Source organism: Galeopterus variegatus, unplaced genomic scaffold (genome assembly GCF_000696425.1).
Source record: "Galeopterus variegatus unplaced genomic scaffold, G_variegatus-3.0.2 Scaffold4424, whole genome shotgun sequence".
Classification (NCBI taxonomy): Eukaryota; Metazoa; Chordata; class Mammalia; order Dermoptera; family Cynocephalidae; genus Galeopterus; species Galeopterus variegatus.
The window spans coordinates 54,668-77,218 of NW_007730535.1; the positions used below are offsets into that span (position 1 = coordinate 54,668).

Here is a 22,551-nt window from a genome sequence, read left to right on the forward strand (position 1 = left end):
TGCAACACCGAGGGTTGTGATCCTGTTGCTGGTCCCGGTCCGGTACAGGCGCGACACTGAGGGTTGTGATCCATTGCCGGACACGAAAAAAGACAAAAAGGAAAAAAAAAAAAAATCCCATAAAATTTGAGATTGTATGTCTTAGGATGTTCCTCATTGGCTGTGCAAAAGGCCTCCCCATTTCTGCTAAATTTCCGTCCCATAAAATTTGAGATTGTACGTCTTAGGATGTTCCTCATTGGCTGTGCAAAAGGCCTCCCCATTTCTGCTAAATTTCCGTCCTCCTGGCTATGTTTCAGCACACGCTTTTAAACGCATATCCTACAATTCTCCTGGTGGCCTCAGCAGCTCTACTAACTCCCAAATGGATAAACCTAAGTCAGCCACCATCTGAACGACCACAGCAGTTTTAACACTCAAGCAAAATTCCTCTGTGACTAAATGCTAGGGTCTCTGTTTGAGAATACAAAACAAACAAAAAAGCCATCATGATCCACGGGGAAAGGCACACGGTGGTAATAACATGTGTCCTCTGTCACTCCGGAGCCCAGAGCTAGAGAGAGACTTGCGCCCCTGCCCAGGAGCACCTTGTGCTCTGGACACAGTCACCTGAAGAGCAGCAGCACCAAAACAAAAAAGCCATCATGATCCACGGGGAAAGGCACACGGTGGTAATAACATGTGTCCTCTGTCACTCCGGAGCCCAGAGCTAGAGAGAGATTTGCGCCCCTGCCCAGGAGCACCTTGTGCTCTGGACACAGTCACCTGAAGAGCAGCAGCACCGCCTGGGGAAATGTCTGGAAGTTGTTGTTCCTGTTGATCTGGTTGTTATCTCTCATGGCAACTTTCCCAAACATCTAGGAGCAGAAGTCATTAGGGAAAAAAGAATAGATTTTATCATACCAAAAAACTCATATGTGAGTTTAGAACTAATTCAGGTTTGGTCAACACCAACTAGAGCTTTCTCATGGTACTCGGCACTTCATTCATTCAACAAAGATCTGCTGGGCACAACCATGTTCCAGGCACCATGTTAAATGCTGGGGACATGGCAATCCAGATGGGCATACTCTTACCTGCAAGGAGTCCCTACCCCAGGGGAGAGACAGTAAGGTAACCAGGTAATGATAACAGGCATGATGATGCTGGGATGGTCCAGACTCCCAGAGAAGCACAGAACAGGCTCATCTATGGGAGGCTGGGGAAGACCTCCAGGGGGAAGTGACACGTAAGCCCCAAGCTGAAGGATAAGTGGCCGTCAGCCAGGGACAAGGAGGGTGAAGAGTGTTCCAGGCAGAGGGCGCACAGCCTTCCAAGGAGCAGAGGTGACAGCACAGGTGTCCCAGGAAATGAAGGAACATGAGTGGTGAGCAGACAGAGGAAAGGTCACACTGCAGATGGGGCAGGGGCTTGTGAGCCACAGGATGAGCATGGACTTGACCTTAAGGGCAATGGGAGGTTAAGTAAATGGTTTTTCTTGTGGGACTTAGGAAACTGACTGACATTTTAAAAGAGCTTGATGTCCGGCAAATGCCTGCTGGGTGCATCTGGGGTGGTGTGTGTGACACAGCGGGCAGTCCTCTGGGACACCTCTGTTTTCTATGAGGATGTGTGCAATGACAGACCCTTCAGGGCACACAGCATCACATGCTGCTGAATTACAGGGCTCAAGTACGGTGACTTTCCTAACTCCGAGGAAGATTCCTAGAGACCTGCAAATGCTTCTATGCTTTTGGATAAAAAAGTAAGCACACCCATTTCTCCGTCCCCAGAATCACCTCGCCCTTTCCTCTCTCACATCCCTTATCTGAAAGATGGCATCGGTGCAAGTGAAGAATATGCAAGGAGCCCCCCTCAGGGGTCTAGAACCACAAGCTGCTCTCCCACTCCCTCTCTTCATGGAGGCTCACCCCCCGCCCCCAACTGCCCACTTGGTGTTAGGCCTCAGCTGTTAGTAAGGCCCAATCCTGTCCTAACCCGGAGGGGCCGGGAAGCACGCCGCAGCCTCTCAGCCCCTACAGCAGGGGCACAGAAGAGCCTGGTTTCATGCCTCCTTTTGAAGGTGAGCTACTGAGACACAACAGTGGTCCCAGCTTGATCCTAACCATAGCGTCTGGAAATACTTTCTTTCAAGTGAGAATCTCCCTTGGTTATGATAAACACAATTCTTCAGAATATAAACAGGATTTTCTATTACTCAATATCTTTTGAGTAACATCAGTGCAGAAAATACGACACCCACATTGACAATTACGGCTTCATTCAGTATGGCATTTCCTCTTCGGCTGGGTTTCTTGTCGCCTACCGTGGCTAAAATCAGCTATGGATTTTCTCAGGTTGGGGGGTGGGAGTGCCAGGAACATAGCTCTTCCTGGCGCATTCCAGCCTGTCCACGTTCTCCCGAGCCCGGGTCTCTCTCGTGGCAGAGGCTCTGTCCCAGGAGCTCTCTCCTAAGCAGCCACATCTTCCTCTGTCTTCAGCAGCCAAGGTGTCTGGCTGAGAAGCAATGAACTGGCCTTTCTACTTCTCCTGGCTAAGGTACACCTCGCCCCGGACTCAGGGCAGGAGCCGGCACTCACCTGCATGCCGATAACCGCATAGATGAAGAAGAGCATGGCGATGAGGAGAGCGACGTAGGGCAGCGCCTGGGGGAGAGGACACACGCGGGTCAGTGCCGGCCGCCGGCCCGCACAGGCTGAGAGGCCCCGCGTGGGGCTGCACGCTGCTTTTCTTTTCAGCATGTTATAGTGGAAGGACATCGATGGTGAGGAAGAACTTTTTAAATCCCAGCCCAGCACAACTGCTTCTGTCCTGAGTTCACCTTCCTCATGCACACCCAGTGTTATGACCTTGCGGGCAGGAAGTGCTTTCCACACTTACTACCACCAAACCTTACTCCTAAACATGTTCAACACAGACACATCACTCGCACAATAGTTTTGAAATCCATTATCGGAGTCCTATGTGAGATAATAATTGATCAAGCCATTCCCAAACACTGGACGTTTAGATGGCTTCCACTGTCTTTGGTGGGCACGTTAGGGGTGGGGGGCTATTGAAGATAATGCTGCAAAGTAACATCTTTATGTAAAATCACCTTGCTTCTGCTGAAGTATTTCCTGAGGGTGAAGTCTTAGGAGTGGAATTACTGGGTCAGGGGGCAGAACCATTTTCTGGCTGTTGCTGTAGAAGGCAAAACACCTTTCTTAAAACACACACCTTCTGAAAGAACCACAAGATTGGGGGGCTGGGCCAGGGGGAAAAAAAGGAGCTAGCTGATGTCTGATCAGACCCCAGTCCCTCAATCCAATGTTCCTCAACTCCTTTTCTACTTCATCACAAGGGACAAACAAGTCATGCACACAGCACACCTCCAGGGGTGCCCAGATCGTTAGGCTTAATTCCAAGCACATAAACTTAAAGCATTTACCTTCTCTACTATGAGAAAGCTCATCAGAAAGTCAGTGGCTATCAGACTTCCACTATGCCACCCTCAGACTTGTGCCCGTGGTGGATTTGTGACTGCCAGCCTGGCCTGGTGCAGCAGCACCACCCCAATAACTGGACTGCTTAACAAAGTCCCACAGTTTTGGGCTTTCCTTACCATACCTATTTGCATTTTCTTCCTAGATTACCAAATGTTGGAGAATTTTTTTGGCACAGTTTCTTAGTTCTCATGAACTGCCTCTCTGTGACGTGACTTTCTTATTTATAGTACACCAAACCTTTTTCGTAAAAAAAGAAAAGTTCAATAATTTCTTTAAAAAGAATGGCATCACGTGAATCATTCTATTTTTATAGCAGTTCGTTCACAAGCTTTGGAACATGATATGAATAACAACTGTCAAGGACTGCATGCCTTACAAGACCACAGCTCACCTGCCCAGGCCCCACTTCCCCCACCTCTCTCAGAGCTGTGCTCTGCCTTCCTCCACCTATTCTCCCCAGCAGGGCTGGTGATTGCTCTCCTCTGAGCATTTGCACCTACCCCCATCCCCGGATGCCATCCCTTCTCCCCTTTACACCTGTTAAAATCCTACCCACTGCGGAAAAGGGCTTACTGGGATGTTTACGCTAATTACTCTAGAGGTGGGTGGGAGGCAAGTTTGAACTTTTCTTTATATATATGTCTGGATAGCTTCATTTGTTAACATGAACACATTACTTTCGAAAGAAAAAACAGTTGAAGAAATGAAGATGCATGATTCACTTTCTAATGTTTGCATATACCCACACATTCCCTACATGTGGCACCTTTAACAAGAATCTCTATTCCCCTACCACCCCCGCCCCATGGATTCAGTCCAGAAGACCAGAATATCTGGGGTAGGGTACTGGAAGTTACAGGAGAAGCTGGATCTGCTCAGAAATAGACTAGAACTGGGCTGCACCAGCCTGGAGAATCACAGGTGACGAATGAGACTGGCTTATGCCTAAATGTCCTGAACCCTGTGGTCCTTCCAGAGACTGATGATGGTGTGCTGGCCCAGGTGGAACGGTCTCTGATTTGTATCTAGACTACTGGACAGACGTGACTATAGCAGCCTTCTGAGAAGCCATCCCAGAAAGAGGTTGTTAGACATCCCAGAGGTCTGGGACCATCACTGTCTCACACACCACCATCACCACTGGACATCCTGGGGAGGACTTCACATCTCTCTCAGTCTTGGAAATGTTGCAGATCTCTCAGCTACAGGTCCTTACAGATTTCTCTACAGCTTTCTTTAGGCAAATAATCCTATTTGATTTACCCAAGTAATGCTGAGTTGGGTCTTTCCAGCATTCCACATTCTCTACTGACCTAGGTCCACACAGTGGTCATGTGGTGGTAGCTGGAGTCCTCTGGGACAGGGGACAATCACTGAATGACGTATGATCTTCTAAGACAAATAGAGACCCTTGGCATGGCTCTTACCTGAAAAGACTTAATGAAAGTCCACAGCAGTGTCCGGATGCCTTCCCCCCTGCTGAGAAGCTTCACCAATCGCATCACTCGGAAAAGACGGAAAAAGGTGATGGAGATTCTATTGCTCTCTTCAGAGTTCTGAAGGGTTATCATGGAGAAGTCAAACCCAATGGAAAGTAGAACATGCAACACTTTCATAAAAACAGCAACAGGTGCAAAGGTGACAGAGGTAAGAATTAAAGATGTGTTTCTAGGGCCTTTTCATCTTAAAAAGCATGATATGAAAGGAAACGTTACATGCTAACAACACAAGGCTTGGAAAACTGCGTCCACACAGCACATGCATGTCCACGTGTTGTATTGTGTAAGAGGAGAACACTGGGCTGGTCAAGAGTACTGGACACTGATGATGAGTGCAAACCACTGCAGACACTGTTCTGGAAGGACAATCATGGAGAATACAGAAACACCAGTGGCAAACTCGACATGGTCAAATAGACTCAAGGTAAAGGCCCAGCCCCTGGGGACTAGTCACTGATCTTACCCCAGGTGTAGCAGTTGGGACAGGGACATTTTCACTTTCAGTTGGCTTTAAGAAATCAAAGATTGAAAATGTATTAATGAATTAAGAAGGTGGCAGTGGTTCAGGAGGACATTCCCCCCTTTTAAAAAATGTGTGGTTAATGTACTTGGACAACACACCTGCCCCTCCCTGAGAAAATGCCTGGGGCTGTTTGGAACTGGTTGGACACAGACACACTACTACTGTCTAGTTCTCATCTGAGGATGTGATATCCCCAAGCTGACAGACATCCAGTAAAAGACAGTGCTGCAAAACCTCAGTTGTCCCTAAAGACGAATGTGGAACATGCCTCTCTTTCTTGTAGGGGGACTAATTTTCTGGCCTTAGTCAGGGGTGTGGGTCTCAGGAACTAATTGCTCTACAGCAGGCCTCCTAACCCCGAGGAACAGAAGGACTCTACCAGTGGGCAAAGAGTGGCACCTGCCTAAAGTCTACAAACCTCCTTGGACCACACTGTCCCCATAGGAACAAATGCCTGGGTAGTGTCCATCCTATGATGGCCTCTCCAGCAGGGCTGCTGAGGAGCTGGACAGACTGAGTCAGTGGGAGGAGAGAGACTGGTTTCCCTGCAGAAGTCCCCACTGCTTGACCTACAGCTCACTGCTCAGATGAAAGGAAGTTCAGGTCTGTGTGAGTCTGTGGAAGAAACAGCACAGGACCGGCTTTCCCTAAGCCTCAGCAGTTCCTTGTCATCCAAGGTCTGGCTGGCTCCTACACTTGGGCCCAGGATGCAGACTCCATCATGATGGCTGCTCACTTTTCCCCTACCCACCCCCCTGGAGGGCAGGGACCTCACCTCACTCCACTCAGTGTCCAGCATGGCATGGGGCACATGCTGGGTGGTATGTGTCTCAAAGAATGCAAGGGAGTTGGAAGCAAACTCTAACCAACACCAGGAGGCATCTTTAAATTAAACAGTAAATTGAACCAGAATCAGGAGATTGTGGCCTCTCTTTTCCTTTTGGTGGTGTCACTTCCACCACAGGAGCTGGTCAGCCCCAGGAACTGACAGAGGAAGGAGGCCCTTCCGAGCAGGAGCTTCCAAGGAGGCTCTCTGTTGGGTGTGTCTGTAAAGCCAGGGACACATGTGCACGTGTGGATGGGCACACTTCTTGGGTGGCCTCCTCCCCTGGGGATATGGGGAAAGGAAGGGCTCAGATCTAAAGCCTGTCTCACCAAGGGCTACCTCCTGAGACCAAACAGAAAATTCTATAAAATTCATGCAAAATAAGGGGTATCAGCACACCAGAGAACATGTGAGAGTCAGCAGTGTGACTGCTAACCCAAGACAAACAGGTGTTGCCAGAGCTGAAAAGGATTGCCTGCTTCACCTGGGGTGCTCAGAATGGGAACTCCACAATGGTTTTGTCAAAGCCCAGGGTCACTAGTTTCAATTTCCTTTTCTATTATCTCACCTCAAAAGAAATGACATCTCCTTATAGGGACAGATAATGATGTTTAACTTGAGACTTTAACAAATGAAGGAACTAATTTTTCAGAGTTCTCATTGTCTCCCACATCATTCTCATTAAGGGCTGTGCACAGAGAGGCTTCCCTCTTGCCCAGGCTGGAAGAGTGTGCGTGAGTATGTGTGTAAGTGTGCATGCCAGTGCTTGCCTATGCTCGGGAGACAAGACAGTGTGTGCAAAACAGAGCCCTCTACAGTTACTTTTTAAACACCCGTAACTTGTGTGTTGGACCTGCAAGCTGTGCGTGAGTATGTGTGTAAGTGTGCATGCATGCCAGTGCTTGCCTATGCTCGGGAGACAAGACAGTGTGTACAAAACAGAGCCCTCTACAGTTACTTTTTAAACACCCGTAACTTGTGTGTTGGACCTGCAAGAGGATGAGGCAGCTTATGGGTCGGGGAAGACACTCTTTCTGGCCACGATCTGGCCTGAGCCCTTCTGCTTGCCCCTCCCTGTCCTGCTGCAAGTCTGACAGACCATTCGTGACCCCCTCACTTAGGGTATGTGACAGTTACCAGCCAAACTGACTGTGAAGTGCACACCTCTTTCTCAACTGATGTCTTTCAAATATGACAAGTCATGGACTATGAACTTCAAACCGTGGATATTCTCATTTAAAAGAACAAAAGGGAGGAGACAGCATTTGTGGAGGGACAAGGCAACACCACATGCAAGGAAGGAAAGAACACACAGCACACCGAGCCGCACGCACCCCCCATGTGGCTCGACACCCCCCTCCCGGCACACACCACTGTCAGGCAGGACTGCTTCAGGGGAGGAGGGAGCTAGCAGCATTGATGGACAGTGCAAGCTGCCAAAATATCTTACAAATAGGAAGGACCCTGAGGATGGCTTTGCCCAAACTACAAATGTTGGCCCAATGAAAAGGGCAGGACAGTTCTCATCCTGGGCTGCACACTGAAACTGCCCAGGGATCTTTAACAAAATCTGATGCCTAGGTCCCCCCTGTAGATTCTTATTTAATTGGTCTGGGGTGTGCCTGCGCTATGGGAATATTAAAAGCTCTCAGGTGATTCTAACATGCTGCCAAAGCTGAGAACTTCAGCCCTAGGCCAGGGTAAAGCTGGGCCAAGCACTCAGCTGGTCACCCATGCCAGCTAATTCTCCTTAGGTCTGCAGTGACCATGCAGGGTCGGGCTACTAGGAAAGCCCACCTAGGCTGTTATAGCTGAGAAGTGGGTTCTTTTGGAGTTGATGAGGGTTCAGTAGTCAGAAGAGCCCTGTCTTCCTTACAAGGGATGGAGAAGGCTTGTAAATGAAGGGACCTAGTGGGAGGTGGAGGTGGATTCGAGTCAGCTGACGCTATGCTCAAAGCCAAGGTTACCCGCAGGACACCCATGGAGGACATGAGTTTGGGGAAGAACTTGCTCCCTAGGTAGCTTTCCAAAGACTGCCTTGAGGGGCTGGATAGTGAGTTTTCTTTTTCTTTTTTGTCTTTTTTCGTGACCGGAACCCTTGATGTGGTGTCGCCCGCACCGCGCTCAGCCAGTGAGTGCACCGGCCATTCCTATATAGGACCCGAACCCGCGGCGGAAGCGTCACTGTGCTCCCAGCGCCATACTCTCCCGAGTGCGCCACAGGCTCGGCCCATATAGTGAGTTTTCAATAGGAGGAATTCCAGTGTCATCTCAGGGTGTAGACTGAGTGACCTTAGAAACTCCTTCCAACACTGAGATGTCACATTTCTTCAGCTGGGATCCCTACAGGGAGACAGCCACTTAGCCTCAGGAGGCCTAATTATATGTCAGTGTCCAAACTCCTTAGATTCCTGGGGCTCTCCTGATGTTCCCTCCAGCCCCTTCCCACAGGATTCCAGCAGACTTTTGAATCAGAGGTTCTGGGCCAGCCCCCTATAACTGTGGGAGTCAAAAAACTTTGATTTCCCAAGTGAAATCAATGGAATTAGCCCACATTTTCTGTATTAATTTCCATCTGTGCCTGGAAGAGCTGAGACAATGCAGTTTTCCAACTCAGACAGGAAGCAAACCAGCATCCCAGAATAGGAATAGTTAGGCCAGTTAACCTGAAGCATCCGTGAGGACCCAGTTCTGCGGGGGAGCCTCCCTCTGAGGACTTCTGACTTGACATGTAACACCTCTGGGAGCAGGGGCTTCTTTATTTGGGGTTGCTGGATCTGTGTCCACAACCAACGCCTTCACGAAAAGCTCCTGGGAAAGGGTTAGCGTATGGGGTGGAGGCTGAACAACCTGGCTGTAGGTTCCAGATAGGAAGCTGAGTGAAGCTATTGGCCACTGTCCAAACTGGGTGCCTGACAAGGCAGGGACGATTCTGAAAAGCTCCTGGGAAAGGGTTAGCGTATGGGGTGGAGGCTGAACAACCTGGCTGTAGGTTCCGTACAAGAAGCTGAGTGAAGCTATTGGCCACTGTCCAAACTGGGTGCCTGACAAGGCAGGGACGATTCCTGGGTCTCCGGGAGTGAGCTCCCAACTGACTTTGTACATGTCCTTTGATAAGTAATAACTAGGCAGGCATGGCTTCTAAGCAAGCATTTTGCCTCCCAGGCAATAATGATAAAGGAAAAAGACTAAATGTCAGCAACAGCCATCCCCGGGCTAGGGAAAACACATTGCTGGGTCATTTCAACATTCAAGGAACAAACAGGCATCGAAGAGGGAGCAAAAGTGGGCCCACAGGTCACCATCCGACATTTCAGCAGCCTGGGGATGTTATGACCAAACGTGATGAGATAAGCTACGAGAGCTACCAAACCATGAACATAGCAGGGTGGGGGGAAGTGAGAGGGGGACAGCAGGGTGGAGCGGGCCCGGTGAGCATGCAGGCAGGACACTGCAAAGGGCCATCCAAAATGTTTCTGCAAAGAATACAAATGCAAGCTTGATTTCTCATGTCCAGGCCAGATGATTCATTTTGAAGACTATGCTGGCAAGTCACAGAGCCAAGTGTGACCGACCAAGATGGCCCCAGCTCAGGCCTGAGGGTACAGACAACAATCTATGGGAGGGGAAACAATTTAGATGACCGTGACCAATCCTTAACACATCCTGTGAAACTCAGTGAAACCCAAAGTTGGGGAAGCCAAAAATGAGTATACAGTCTTTAGAAGTGCTTTTGCTTTAACAACGACTTCACCGTATATATGTTTATATGTACTTGCCGCTACAATTTTCTAAAAATAAAACCAACATGAAAATCAATTAGGCAACAGAAAGAAAAATCAGCAGAGTTTGGGGGAGAGAGCACAGCAGCTTAAACAATGCAAAAAATGATGACTATGGCAGCTAAACCAGCCAACAATGGACCAAGGGTGTTCATGCTCAGCTGACCCGGGAGCTCAGGGGACAAGGCCACCAAGGATGTGATGTGCACCATTGCCCTGGGGAACCCCAGGTGTGTTGGGAGGGGGTAGGGGGAGAATGTAGGAACCAGCAGTTTCACTCTTACATATTTATCCCATCAGAGGTTAAGCTTACCCAGTCTTTTTTATCTTTGTGTCTCCTCAGAGCCTAGCCCAGGGCTTACGAAAGGTAGATGCCCAGTAAACGCGTTGAAAGGTGGAATAAATAAGAAGCGGCCTTGACCATTCTCTCTGTGCCAAGGCCCAGTGGAGAAACCATGACATCTCCTAAGGTGGCATTCTACTGGCCCAGGGTGGGAACTGGCATTGCTGTGGCTGAGAAGCAGTCAGTCTCAGGCTACAGCTGACCAGGGAAAAGGTCACTGACTGAAAGCACAGTAAGGGAACATTCACCAGCTTGACTTTGAGTCTAACAGAATGCCAGAGATGGGCTCATGAAAGCCTGTCTTGTACAGACATCCAGTGTCGAATGCTAACTACAGACTTTAGTGTGGACCTGCACCCTTCCTGACTGATGCAAGGTCAAGCAGGACAACAATGAGACGCTGACAAGCAAGGCTGGCTGGAGGGGACAGGTACAGCAGGAGCAGGGCCAGCCCCAGCACACGTGAAGCAGCCAGGATGCTGGGGCATGCTGTCCCTGAGTGCATGGGCACCCACCAGCCAGCAGGTGGGTCAGGCATAGAAAGCTGCATGTTCACTTGGTGAGCAAACCTTGGCCCCATCCTGGTACCTAGACACAAACATTTACATCCACCACCTGCACAACACTTGAAGCACCGAGCTCCAGGAAGACCTGCTGAGATGGTAGCTTATCGTATTTTCACTTCTATTATGGACCGTCTCCGACTTACATTAGGTCTGTTCCAGAATTTTCAGGTTTAAGTATACCTCGATGCAGGTTGGAAGCACTGTATGTTGAGAGATGATGAAGCAGGCAGATGTCTTGCCATGAACTTGGGAGAAAGTCCAGGGCAGCCCAGTTAGGGACCTGCTGTTCTCCCACTTATACCAGATTATTTTATGACCAATCATCATTTACATATCATGAATGGCCATCTTAGCTGATTTATCTAATATTTCACATAAAACAGGATTTCCAGAAGTCATGGCTTCAGGAGGTGGGGGGATGTATGTACCTAGGTTAGTAAAACACCATTTTAGTATCTTGCCCTGGCATGAATTTAGGTGTGATGAGGGTTAAATCATACCCTCGTGGACATGATGTCTTACAGTCCATTTCACTTATTACATAGAAAACCTATACTTAAAAATACCCTTGTATCTCCCTAACACTTTGGTCTTTTAGCAAGAATTTTCACAAATATTCAGATCACTTCATCACCATAGTATATCTGTGAGATGGGATGCAGGGGCAAATATTATTCACCCCATTTGATCCTTGAGGAAACTGAGGCCTGGGTCCAAGCGAGTTTTGAACTAAGGCTGGAGCTGCCAGGTCTTAGAATTGCCAGGCTGGTGGCTGTCTCACTATTCCCACACCAGAATCAGCCTGGCCCCAAACAGATGGCATAAAGGGACCACAAATGCGTGCTTGGTGCAGGCTGTCTGGGCACCAGGATGGACCTCATGATCCTTGGTCCTGCAGATGCCAGCCAGGTGGTGCACTGAGGCGGGGCTGGGGCTGGACTGGTAAGGGAAGCAGAAGCCAGTGCTCACGGCAGTCTCTCCCCATGCTCTGCGTGTCCCCTCAAAGGTTCTGCACAAGCTGGCATACACTGGACACCCACTGAGTCTTGCTCGTGAGCCAGGGACAGGCCATGTGGATGGGGCCCTGTCTGCTGGCTTCAGACCTTGTGGTTCAGGCTGGGGTCAGCCCCAAGGGGGGTCGGGCGGAAGGCCCTCTTCTTTTTTTTTTTTTTTTCCCTGACTGGTAAAGGGATCACAACCCTCGGCACAGTGTGGTCTGCACTGTGCTCAGCCAGTGAGCGCACCGGCCATCCCCATATAGGATCTGAACCCACGGCCTCGGCGCTACCAGCACCGCACTCTCCCGGGTGAGCCACGCGGCCGGCCCAGAAGGCCCTCTTAACTCTGCAGGGGGTTCTCAGGACTCTCCTTGAGCGGAGTGCTCCATGCTGTCACTGCACTTGTTCCCTCGTCAAATGATTCAGATGAATGCTACAGTGGAGGGCCAGCATCCTCTACCTAACATGTACTTGGCCCTCCTGCCCCTGGTCCTGGGCATTGGCATTGCTCCTTGGGGAACTAGAGCGTGGGATGCTCTCCAGGACACAGGTGAGGGCCTGGCCATGGGGCCTCCCTCCTGTGCCTTCACAGAACCATTGCGGGTACAAGGGCACACGCTATTAGCCCCATTTTACAGCTGGAAAAACTGAGGCACAGAGCAGTCAGGTGACCTGCCAAGGTCAAACAGCTAATGAGTGACAATGTTCACATACTGACACAATGAACTCCTAGTCCTTAAAACTTTAATGAGATCTTTTAAAATACTGCTTTAGTCTCAAAATGGCAATTCTACATTTACTTCCCCACTCTTTTTTAGGGGAAGGGGATGGAGATGGAGTAAGAAAGGGGAGACTACAAGTTATCCTTTGAAATAAAAATAAAAAATAAAGACTAAGGAGTCTTTAAAAAAATTTTGCATCTGGATTTCTAAACTGTGTGGAGATTCACAGGTAGGGCTCTTGTGTGTCAGACTTAATCTCTTGTATGACAGACTTAATGAAAACAATCACAGTATAGGACACAAAGTTTGCTACTTACATTCACTTCAGTTATAGCAATATCAACGACGCTACCAACAACAATTAAGGCATCAAAAGTGTTCCATGCATCAGTGAAATAGTGCTGTTAGGGCAAGCATTCAGAAGCCACAGAGGAGAGAAGCACAACAGGAAAAAGAAGAAAAGGACAGTGTTATAAAGGGGGAACACTGCAGCATTATGCCACCCGGCTACTTGAAACATCACCCTAAAATAAACACGTTATAGATACATCACTTTGGGTATTGATTCTGACACAGCAAATAAAAACAATGAGACACACCCTATCTTCCCCTGCCTACTAGTGACTGGGGTAAATGGTGCAAGAAAGTCTGTTCTCCAAAAGGTGACTTGGGTTTACAAAGGCCTTGGGATAAGGCTCTATCCTAAAAGGTTTCTTTCCCACCACTTTCCTTAGGAAAGTCCTAGTTTTGATCAAGTGATCAGGATCTGTGACTTGTCCAGGTGATGCCACGGCAGGGCAGGGAGCGGAATGTGCATAGACAGAGGGGACAGGACATAGGCGGCACAACGCCAGGTGCATACTCACGTCCGCTTCGCTGAGGGCCACGTCTATAATGCTGCCGATTACGATGAGGGAGTCAAACGTGTTCCAGGCGTCACTAAAATACCCCTGGACAGAGCAGGCAGGGGCAGATGTTTATGAGCATGAATAATGAGACATCACACGGACCAGATGGGGACACATCTGAGTCCCTGCAGCACCCATGGCAACCAGGTGGGGTGGGAAAGCCAAAGGGAGGCAACAATACTGTCCACTGGTGGAAAGGGACACAGAGGAGTGGCTGTGCCTCTGTATGTGTGAGGGAGAATGCATGCACGCACACGCACACACACATACACACACACACGTGTGCACATGACACAGCCCCATCGTGCTCAGCAGCACCAAACCAAGCAGAATATCTGCAGAACAGAAAGGGCATTTTGGCAACCCTGCCTGGCACCACAGAAGAGGAAGGCCATCCCACTCCTACGTGTGCACATGACACAGCCCCATTGTGCTCAGCAGCACCAAACCAAGCAGAATATCTGCAGGACAGAAAGGGCATTTTGGCAACCCTGCCTGGCACCACAGAAGAGGAAGGCCATCCCACTCCTGTAGAGCTCCAGTCACCCCCCTTGCTTCTCTTCCTCCACGTAAAGAGCCCTGGCACCAGGCATTTCACATGTTCTCCTTTCTGTGCCCCTTGAAATAGATGAGCAGCCTCCCCCGTCCTCCCCATCCAGCTTGTATTACAAAGGCTGTGCCCCGTGGCAGCATGACTGACTGTGACAAGGCTCTGTCCTCAAAGAGCTCTCGGTCTAGTGGCCACAGACACACAGTAAGGGCTGACAGGGACATGGGCACTGTGATGCACAGGGCCCGCCATACACCACTGAGGCAAGAAACTCAGTTATGATTATGGGCTGGGGGCTCAGCACGGGGAAGCCATGGCAGGTTCTAGAGAGGAAGAGTACTGAAGGAACAAGAGTGTGTTCAAGGGCTCCACCGCCCTCAAAGGAAGCCCAAATTGCCCACAGACTCCTTCAGCCTCAACTCTTGCTCTCTTCTCCACCCTCTCCATCCTCCAGGCTAAGAGGAACCTTCCCTCCCTGAGAAACACCACCGGGTGTTTCCCCACCTCCTGATACCTCTGCAATCCTAACCTCCCCATCCCAACTCCAGTGGCTCAAATTCACTTCCTTCTTCAAGGTCAGACCAATGCCAGCTCCTCAATTGACCCTTTTCAGCCCCTCCTCATTGCCCACACCCAATCACGCTGACTCTGCATCTCTCTCATGTCTTGATCACCGAATTTTGGGTCTCTGTCTGCAGGTCTGCCTGACTGAAAGCCCTCTGAGGACAAGGATGTGCTGTTTATTCTGTCCCCACCTGCACCAACTCCAACATCTAGCCCAGAGCCTTGAGCCCAATTGGTGCTTGACATGTGGTGACATCTCTTTCCTCCGCCACCTTGCACCCTACTCGTCATCCAGCTTCGCCTGGATCTCATTTTTTCAGGTCCTCTCATCTTGTGACAATTCTGAAGGCACAACACCCCCACAATCGTGACTTGCAAATCCATATGTACGTGCCATACCTTTTACATCTCTTCTGGGATTAGCATGGTAGGTACTAAATTAGTGCCTGCTGTCTCCTGACACCCCTGGGAAGCCCTCAATCAGAGGGGGTGGTGGGGAAGTACTGCACACTGAGCCAGGAGGCTTCTGGTTACAAAGGATGGACTGTCAAGGTCAACTACTCTGTCTATAAATCAACTGTGTCTTCTCAAAAAGTCAGAACATGTTTTGGAAATAAAAATTCAGGTCTGTATTGTATAAAAGGGGCCCAGCATGCTTACAACTGGGTACATTCAGTGTCATATTAAGAAAACCAGAACAGAAGGTACTTTGAAGTGTCAGATCCCAGGAACTTGTGATCAAACACAGGCCCAGAGGAAGCAACTGCAGAGCCATAGCCTTTTGTGACTCTATGGAAAATGTGGATGTGCTGACTGTCCCAGTAACTGGAATAGGGATGTTGATTCTAGTTACCATTAATCATTGCAGGTACATTTGCAGGAGAGCTATGACACTGATGACTTGTTTTTAATTTCACCTTAAATAAGATTTCCCCATCCAACTGCGTGATTTCTGACCCATTCTAAACTCTCCCCCAACTCCGTACAATCACAGTGCCTCTCTCACACTCTACCCTCCCAGATTCTTCTTCCAGCAGTCTAATAAGTTAACACAAGGAGTTAATTTGCAGCAAATTTGATGATCTGTGTATGAAAGTCTAATGGGAAGGTCTACTTAAAAAATACCACAGCTTATACCTTCTGGCTTTTCTTTTCATGAATTCCTGGTTCTTGGCCGGCAAAAAGATGGGCCATCTTTGAGGTCTAGACTAGTGGTACTCAGTAAGCGGGTCACAGGTGAGATGAAGAGCTAGCACTGGGACGTAAAGGAACACACTGCTTCTTCCATCGAGGGTCTCCCAACATGAAGGTCAGCTGACTGGGCATGCTCAGTGTTGCAGCTGACGTATACGGTTGTGAGCAGGCTGGGGCCGCTTATAACTTATCTATATTGTTGTGACAATGGCTAACAAGAAGTTCTCTGAAGGGTAGCTGTGCCACAGACTATTTTGAGGGGCAGAACGTGCTCTTTTCTTCATAGATTTAACAGCAGGTCAAACACTAAAGTGAACGTGGTGCTCCTTCCTTTCTCCAGGGAGGAATTTATGCCTTAATCAAATGCTTGGTCATTAGCAGCACTGAGGCCTCCCAAGTAGGAACAGAGCAGTGAAGGCCCAGTGTTCCTGTCTCCTGCTGCAGCATGTGACGGGTCCTGCTGTGTCTGTGCCACCTGCTCTGCTCCTCTCCTGTCTCTGCCCCGACTCACCAGAGGCCAAACCCATCATGTATGCACTAGACACCAGCCCCTCACACCTTCTTTGGGACTTGATTCCTGAACAACTTCTCTTTCTCTCCAGGAAGATAATACGCTTGCCTCTGGGTCATTCCCATCTGCCTACAAGCTATTCCCCGCTGAGGCAATTCTGGTGCACTGTGGTGGATAGAATGCCTTTAAATCAACATGACAGGGGCTTAACACCTCTTTTAGGTCCTACGACTTTTTGGCAATCTCATCAACCCTCTCTCCAGAAAACCCCTCATACTCACAGAACTATGCCAAAAACCTAATGGTTTATGGACTAAAAGTTGACACCTCTAATCCCTCTAATCAAGGCGACAGCAGGCTTGAGATGCTGCAGGTGGCTGGAATCACAGGCTCTGACCAAGTACCTCTGACAGGAGTCCAGGGGAGGCAGAAGATGCCAGCCCTCCCTTTCTGCCCACACACTGCTTCCCTGTTTAGTAGCCTCCTATGTAATAACATCATTGTCAAGTGAGCATGACTCAGCTCCCCCATCCTCTCCCCACCAAAAGCTCCATCACATTTTAGTGACCAGAAGATCAGACGCAGGCTCCTAACAGAGGGCCCATCTCCACGTCTCTCCTCCTGGCCCATGGCCACATTTTCTACAACTGGATTCTGAGGCCAGGGCCTTTCCAGTAGAACCATCAGTCAAATTTATATTATTTTTTTGTCCAGCTCCACCTTCCTAAAAAGATCAAGCAAGTCAGCCACATACAATAACATTTATTACTCGGAAACATTTCCGACTCTGGAAATTTAAAATCATAAACCAGACTAACACGGGCCTTAGGGCCAGGAAGCTCCATTATTCCTAAGAACCCTATAGTCATTGTCAATGTCTATCACCTGCCTGACAATGGGCTCCTGGAAGGCAAAGACTAGGCCCTGACTATTCCTGGACCTCTAGCCAAAGTACAGCACAGGCTTGGCACATGGTAAGGGGGCATTGTTTATGAAATGGTTATATATGGAAAACGAGAAAAGCAGTCCAAGTCCAGGTTCTTCTTCCTGCTTGAGTCACTCTCATCTGCAGATCTGAAGACGCCTACATAAATGACCTACCTTTTTTTTTTTTTTTTACCCTGGCAGCCAGATCACTTACCAATTTCTGGAAGGGATTACTTGGGTACTGTTTGACCCAAGTGATGGCCCCCAGTGCCAACTTTTGGTAGAAGCTGTAACTGGCAGGTTTCTAACTAGCATAAACCTTTCCAAAGGTCAAGTGGGGACTGAAGGGAAAACATATTCCTCTTTGGCCACTCCGCTGTACCCAAATATCCCGTGATAGAAAAGCGAGTGCCACCTCATGCCAACGGGCTGCCCCTACAGGCCCATGCATCTATTCCTTTCTCCATCCCACCAGATTCTACTGAGTAACGACCACATGGCAGGCAGCATGTGAGGCACTGCGGACCCAGGGACAAAAGACTTGGCCTGTGCCCTCAAGCAGCTGCTTGTCAGGGAATGGAGAGGCAGACATGGAGGAGGGCCAATAACAAGGACGTGCAGGGAGAAGCGTCGAACAAGCGCACGGGTGAAGGGAAGGGCTCACTCCAGCTGGGCTGGTGGGGATGGCGTCACAGAGGAGGTAAGGTTTTGGACGGGCCTCAAAGGATAATGAAGAGAAAGAAGGGCTCCCAGACAGAGGCACGAGGGCATGGAAAGGTCTAGCATGTTAACACTTGGGGAGTTGGGGGGGCGGAGAAGAAATGGCAGGGAGGGAGTGACAGGAAGTGAGCCAGAAACGTACCTGGGCCAGTGTTTTGGGCAGGACTTTGAATATTAGTCTAAGAAAACCATATTTTTTTTTCCTCAAGCAATAATTTCACTTGAAGAGTAGCCTGGTCAGCTTTGGGTTTGCAAAGGGAGTAGGTGGAAGATGAATGGAAAGGTCTGAGGCCAGACACAGGGAGATCATTGACAAGGCAGGCAGCAGGACAGCCTAGCAGAGGAGGGCTGTGCAGGCTTGGCTGGGACAGAGTGGTGGCTGCTGATGCCCTGGGCACACATGCATCTTTTGAGGTGAGAAGAGGACCAGGAGTGAGGTCTGGGAGACCTCGATACTGAAGGAACAGGGTAAGAGGATGGAGCCCGTTGAGAAGCCCAGTGGAAAGTTCCAAAGACAGTAATGTTTAATTTCAAGGGTTATTTGACATTAAAAATAAGCTAGAATTGGGCCGGCCCGTGGCTCACTTGGGAGAGTGTGGTGCTGATAACACCAAGGCCCCGGGTTCGGATCCCATATAGGGATGGCCGGTTGGCTCGCTGCCTGAGCGTGGTGCTGACAACACCAAGCCAAGGGTTAAGATCCCCTTACCGGTCATCTTTAAAAAAACAACAATGCTCTTCAGGTGTAGGGATACTGTCACTGTTTTACAATTTCTCTCAATTGTAATTTGAGGGTTGTCTTATGGTATGAAAATACCTTGCTGAGTAAAACTACAGCAGCACAATTTCTAGCGGAAACCACCCATTTAAAAACTTTGATCTGTTAAGTACTGATTATAAATAAGCTACTCATTTCCCCTTGGTATCACGCATCTGTGCACATGCCGCTCCATTCTCTTCCCAGGTTCGGAGATAATGGGCAAAGCAGCATGCTATAAGCCACCAATGCACTGGCCTGCTAGAGGGCATGTGTACATGCACACACACACTCACTCACACACACACACACGTGCATACATGCTCACACACACGCTCATACGTATGCTCTCACTCTCTCTCTCTCTCTCTCACACACACACACACACACACACTGTGAGTGTGCTTTCTCTTCTGCCTCGAACAAGCTTTCAAAAACTTCAGAGCTTAATCACCAGGCAAGGCATCTAGGAAATGTTCATGGCACAGGTATCTAGGAAATGTTCCATAGATACTTGCATGTTCCACGTGCATTTCTCAAGTACTTTCAATGTTCTTACTTTGCAACCTTTTCCATCAGTCCAGACAAATATTGTTCAAAGAAGTAAAGGAGAGAGGGAAGCAAACTAAAATCTCAAAGGAAGTTAAGATGAATTTGGAAAAGGAGGAAATGTTTATGTAGGCAGATGTGGACAAGTCACAGTAGATAACATCTGGCCATGCACAAGGTGCCAAATTTGACCCACTGCAATCACCCCAATTAATCACTTACAAATGTCCTTTCTTTAGGGTCCACAAAGATCTGATAAAGATTGCATAGGAATTCATTCAAATTAAAGAAAGGAACAGTTTGGAATTAGAATTTCACGTAACTATGTAGTTTGTAAAACCATCCCATTTCTTAATCTATGTCTTACTTAAATCAGTGTCCTCAGATAGCTTACGCACAGATAAATAACTGGTCACTGGACTCTGTCACTCTCTGAGAGTCTGGGCCTATTCTAGGAAAGAAACTGAGGGTCAGATGTCCCACTGTCCATCTCAACTCGGCTCCTCTGTCTATGGCTTTAGAATGAGAGGAGGTCGCTGCCTGGTGGGGACAATGACGACGATGGTAATAGGAGCAGCGGCCGACAGGCCACAGCATGGTAGTCTTTCATGCACTGCATATATGGCAATGCTTTACTCCTCACAACAGCCCCGAGAAACAGGCCTATTCGTATCCTCGTTCTCTGGATGAGGCAATTGAGGCACAGCACAGTTAAGTAACTTGCTTAAGCTAGTAAGTGGCAGAGTAGCGATCAGGACCTAGTACAGTTGCACAGCTGTGCCCTTGGACACTGAGCTGTACTGCCTCTTACACTACAGCCACTGATGATCGTGGAAAGGGACTCACTTCCTCCCAAAGGAGACAAAATATGCTGATTGGTCCAACACAGTTTAACAAATGTCATGTCTTGTTTTGTCTTAAAGTCAAGTAAAATTTTTCTAAATTCAACGAACTGTGAGAGGCCTGCGCTGGCATTACAACTTTCCATAAAAGGTGAAAAAGGTGCCGCAGACCAAGAACAAATAAAACCCAAGTCTTTATGCTAGAAATCTGAAAGTAAAATCAGGGCCAAATTCTCTCTGATGGGTATGTTCAATCATTTTCTCCAATGCTCAAATAAGAGACAGGTTTCCCTGACACAGCATGACACATGCTATTCTAGAAACAGAAAGTCAGGTTTCAAAACCATCTCCAAGTCTACAAATTCCCAATTCTCTCCTCCCTTCTTTTTTCTCAGAATTGTTTTCATGAGGTTTTGTTTTTACAGATTCATTTCCCCCTATGTAGACAGATGCCTTAATCAGATTTTAATGTTCTCAGGTGGTAACCCAGTTAGTGGCCAGAAAACTCGGCAGAATTCAGTAACACAAGACTAACAGGAAGCGGTGCTTCTCTGGGGTGATTCAGCAACAGCCTTTGAAGAACGGGTTCAGCAACTCACCTTAGGCTTAAACGCAATGACTTTCAAAACCATCTCGACAGTGAACACCCCAGTGAAGACCATGTTCAGAATGTCCATGGCATCATTGAACATCTTGGACTGCTCGTAGTGCTGTGGATGAAGACAGAGGTACAGTTCTCAGAGACTCGGCTGCAAATCCACGTGCTCACAGATGGAGGCCCCCAGCCCTGAGGCCCTGCAGGAGACCTCCACAGTCTAGCACCCTCTCCCCATGGTTCGACCGGCACTGCACGGTCACACGGTGAACTCCCACAAAGCGCAGGGGGTCCGTGACAAGATGAGGATGATTGAATGATGAAAGGGAAAAACATATCCATTTCCTCTGCTCGGGATAAAGGGAATTCACCCTTTCTTCTGGCAGGGCTTATATTCAGGGCCTTGACCAAGGCACAATGCAGATACCACTAAAATGTCCATGAATAAAGGTAGAATTTGGTTAGGGATAAATTTTAGGCCACTTAGGTCTGTGTTTAATAAAAGGCGGTATTACCTTGACTTTTTCCTATATCTGCATACAGTCCTTTCATATAAGAAAAATTCTTACATTAAGAGAAGTACCAGAGAATTTATCCTGGACTGTCTTTAGACCCATTTTCCAGGAGCACTGAGAGCTAGTTTGATTTGCTCAAGTTGTTAAAAGTCAATACAAAAACTGAATTTAGACTTTGGTCTTTGTTTCCTGTCCTAGTATAATATCTACTAGACAACATAACTTCTGAAAATGTTCACTGCTAATGCTGCACGGTAATCTGACTTAGCCAGTTAAAGTGAGCTACATTCTTTGCTCCAATGTAAGCAAGAAGTAACTAAAATTCAGGTCAAACTCAACATATCACAAATCTGGAAAATTCCCCACTGCCATACTGAGAGCCACTTGATGACAGGAATGTGACTTATGTTTTGTTTTTCAACATCGGGTGTTACTCTGTGACAGGCTGAGATCAAAGTACCTGACATGAATTATCTAACATAAACCTTATCTCTGAGATAGGCGTGGTAGATTTCCTCATTTTACCAATAAAGATAGCAAGGTTCAGGGAATTCAAATAACTTTCCCAAGGTCCTCCAACTGCTAAGGAGTAAAATCAGGACTGAAACACCTGTTTAACTCCAGAGCTCTAGTTCTCAACCACTAACTGGCCACAGGAGGCCCATGGTAAGTACCTACACAACTGAATGCCACGTTCAAGATCCATGGAAATGTCACCTATCACCACGCTGTACAGTCTGTTAAACAAAAGAGCAGTCTTAGACTCCTACCTTGACAAGTGGTAGCCAGAAAGTGACTCTAGCCAAACTATAGCCCAGATTCATCAGAAAATCAAACCCATCCTCTTGCCAGAGGGCAGCATTCCACCCTCAGAATTTGGGGTGTGGGGCTGTGCAGAACGCCCAGACGTGCCCCCCACAGCTGTTTCCATTTTTACCTGCATGGCCAAGCAGAGTGTGTTGAGCATGATGAGGACAAACATCATGTATTCGAAAGGCGAAGAGTTCACCACGTACCAGAACTTGTACTGGTAGGGGTTTTTGGGGATGTATCTCCGCAAGGGACGTGCTTTCAAGGCGTATTCAACACACTGACGCTGCAATGGCAGAAAAGAGCAAAAACAGGTTCTTTTTTTTTTTTTTTTTTTTTTTTTTTTTTTTTTTTTTTTTCCT

General features: G+C 48.2%; 1 protein-coding gene across 1 annotated transcript in view; it reads right to left on the reverse strand.

The window, feature by feature from the left end:
* LOC103603077 (voltage-dependent L-type calcium channel subunit alpha-1D) overlaps positions 1-22,551 on the reverse strand; it is a 165,326-nt gene that overhangs the window by 39,901 nt on the left and 102,874 nt on the right. Inside the window, exons 25-30 of the mRNA XM_008587553.1 lie at positions 22,317-22,475; positions 20,869-20,979; positions 13,614-13,697; positions 4,916-5,044; positions 2,580-2,645; positions 766-857 (exon numbers count right to left, since the gene is read on the reverse strand). Of these exons, the coding sequence (XP_008585775.1) occupies positions 766-857; positions 2,580-2,645; positions 4,916-5,044; positions 13,614-13,697; positions 20,869-20,979; positions 22,317-22,475 (641 nt within the window). The remainder of the gene's footprint in view (positions 1-765; positions 858-2,579; positions 2,646-4,915; positions 5,045-13,613; positions 13,698-20,868; positions 20,980-22,316; positions 22,476-22,551) is intronic.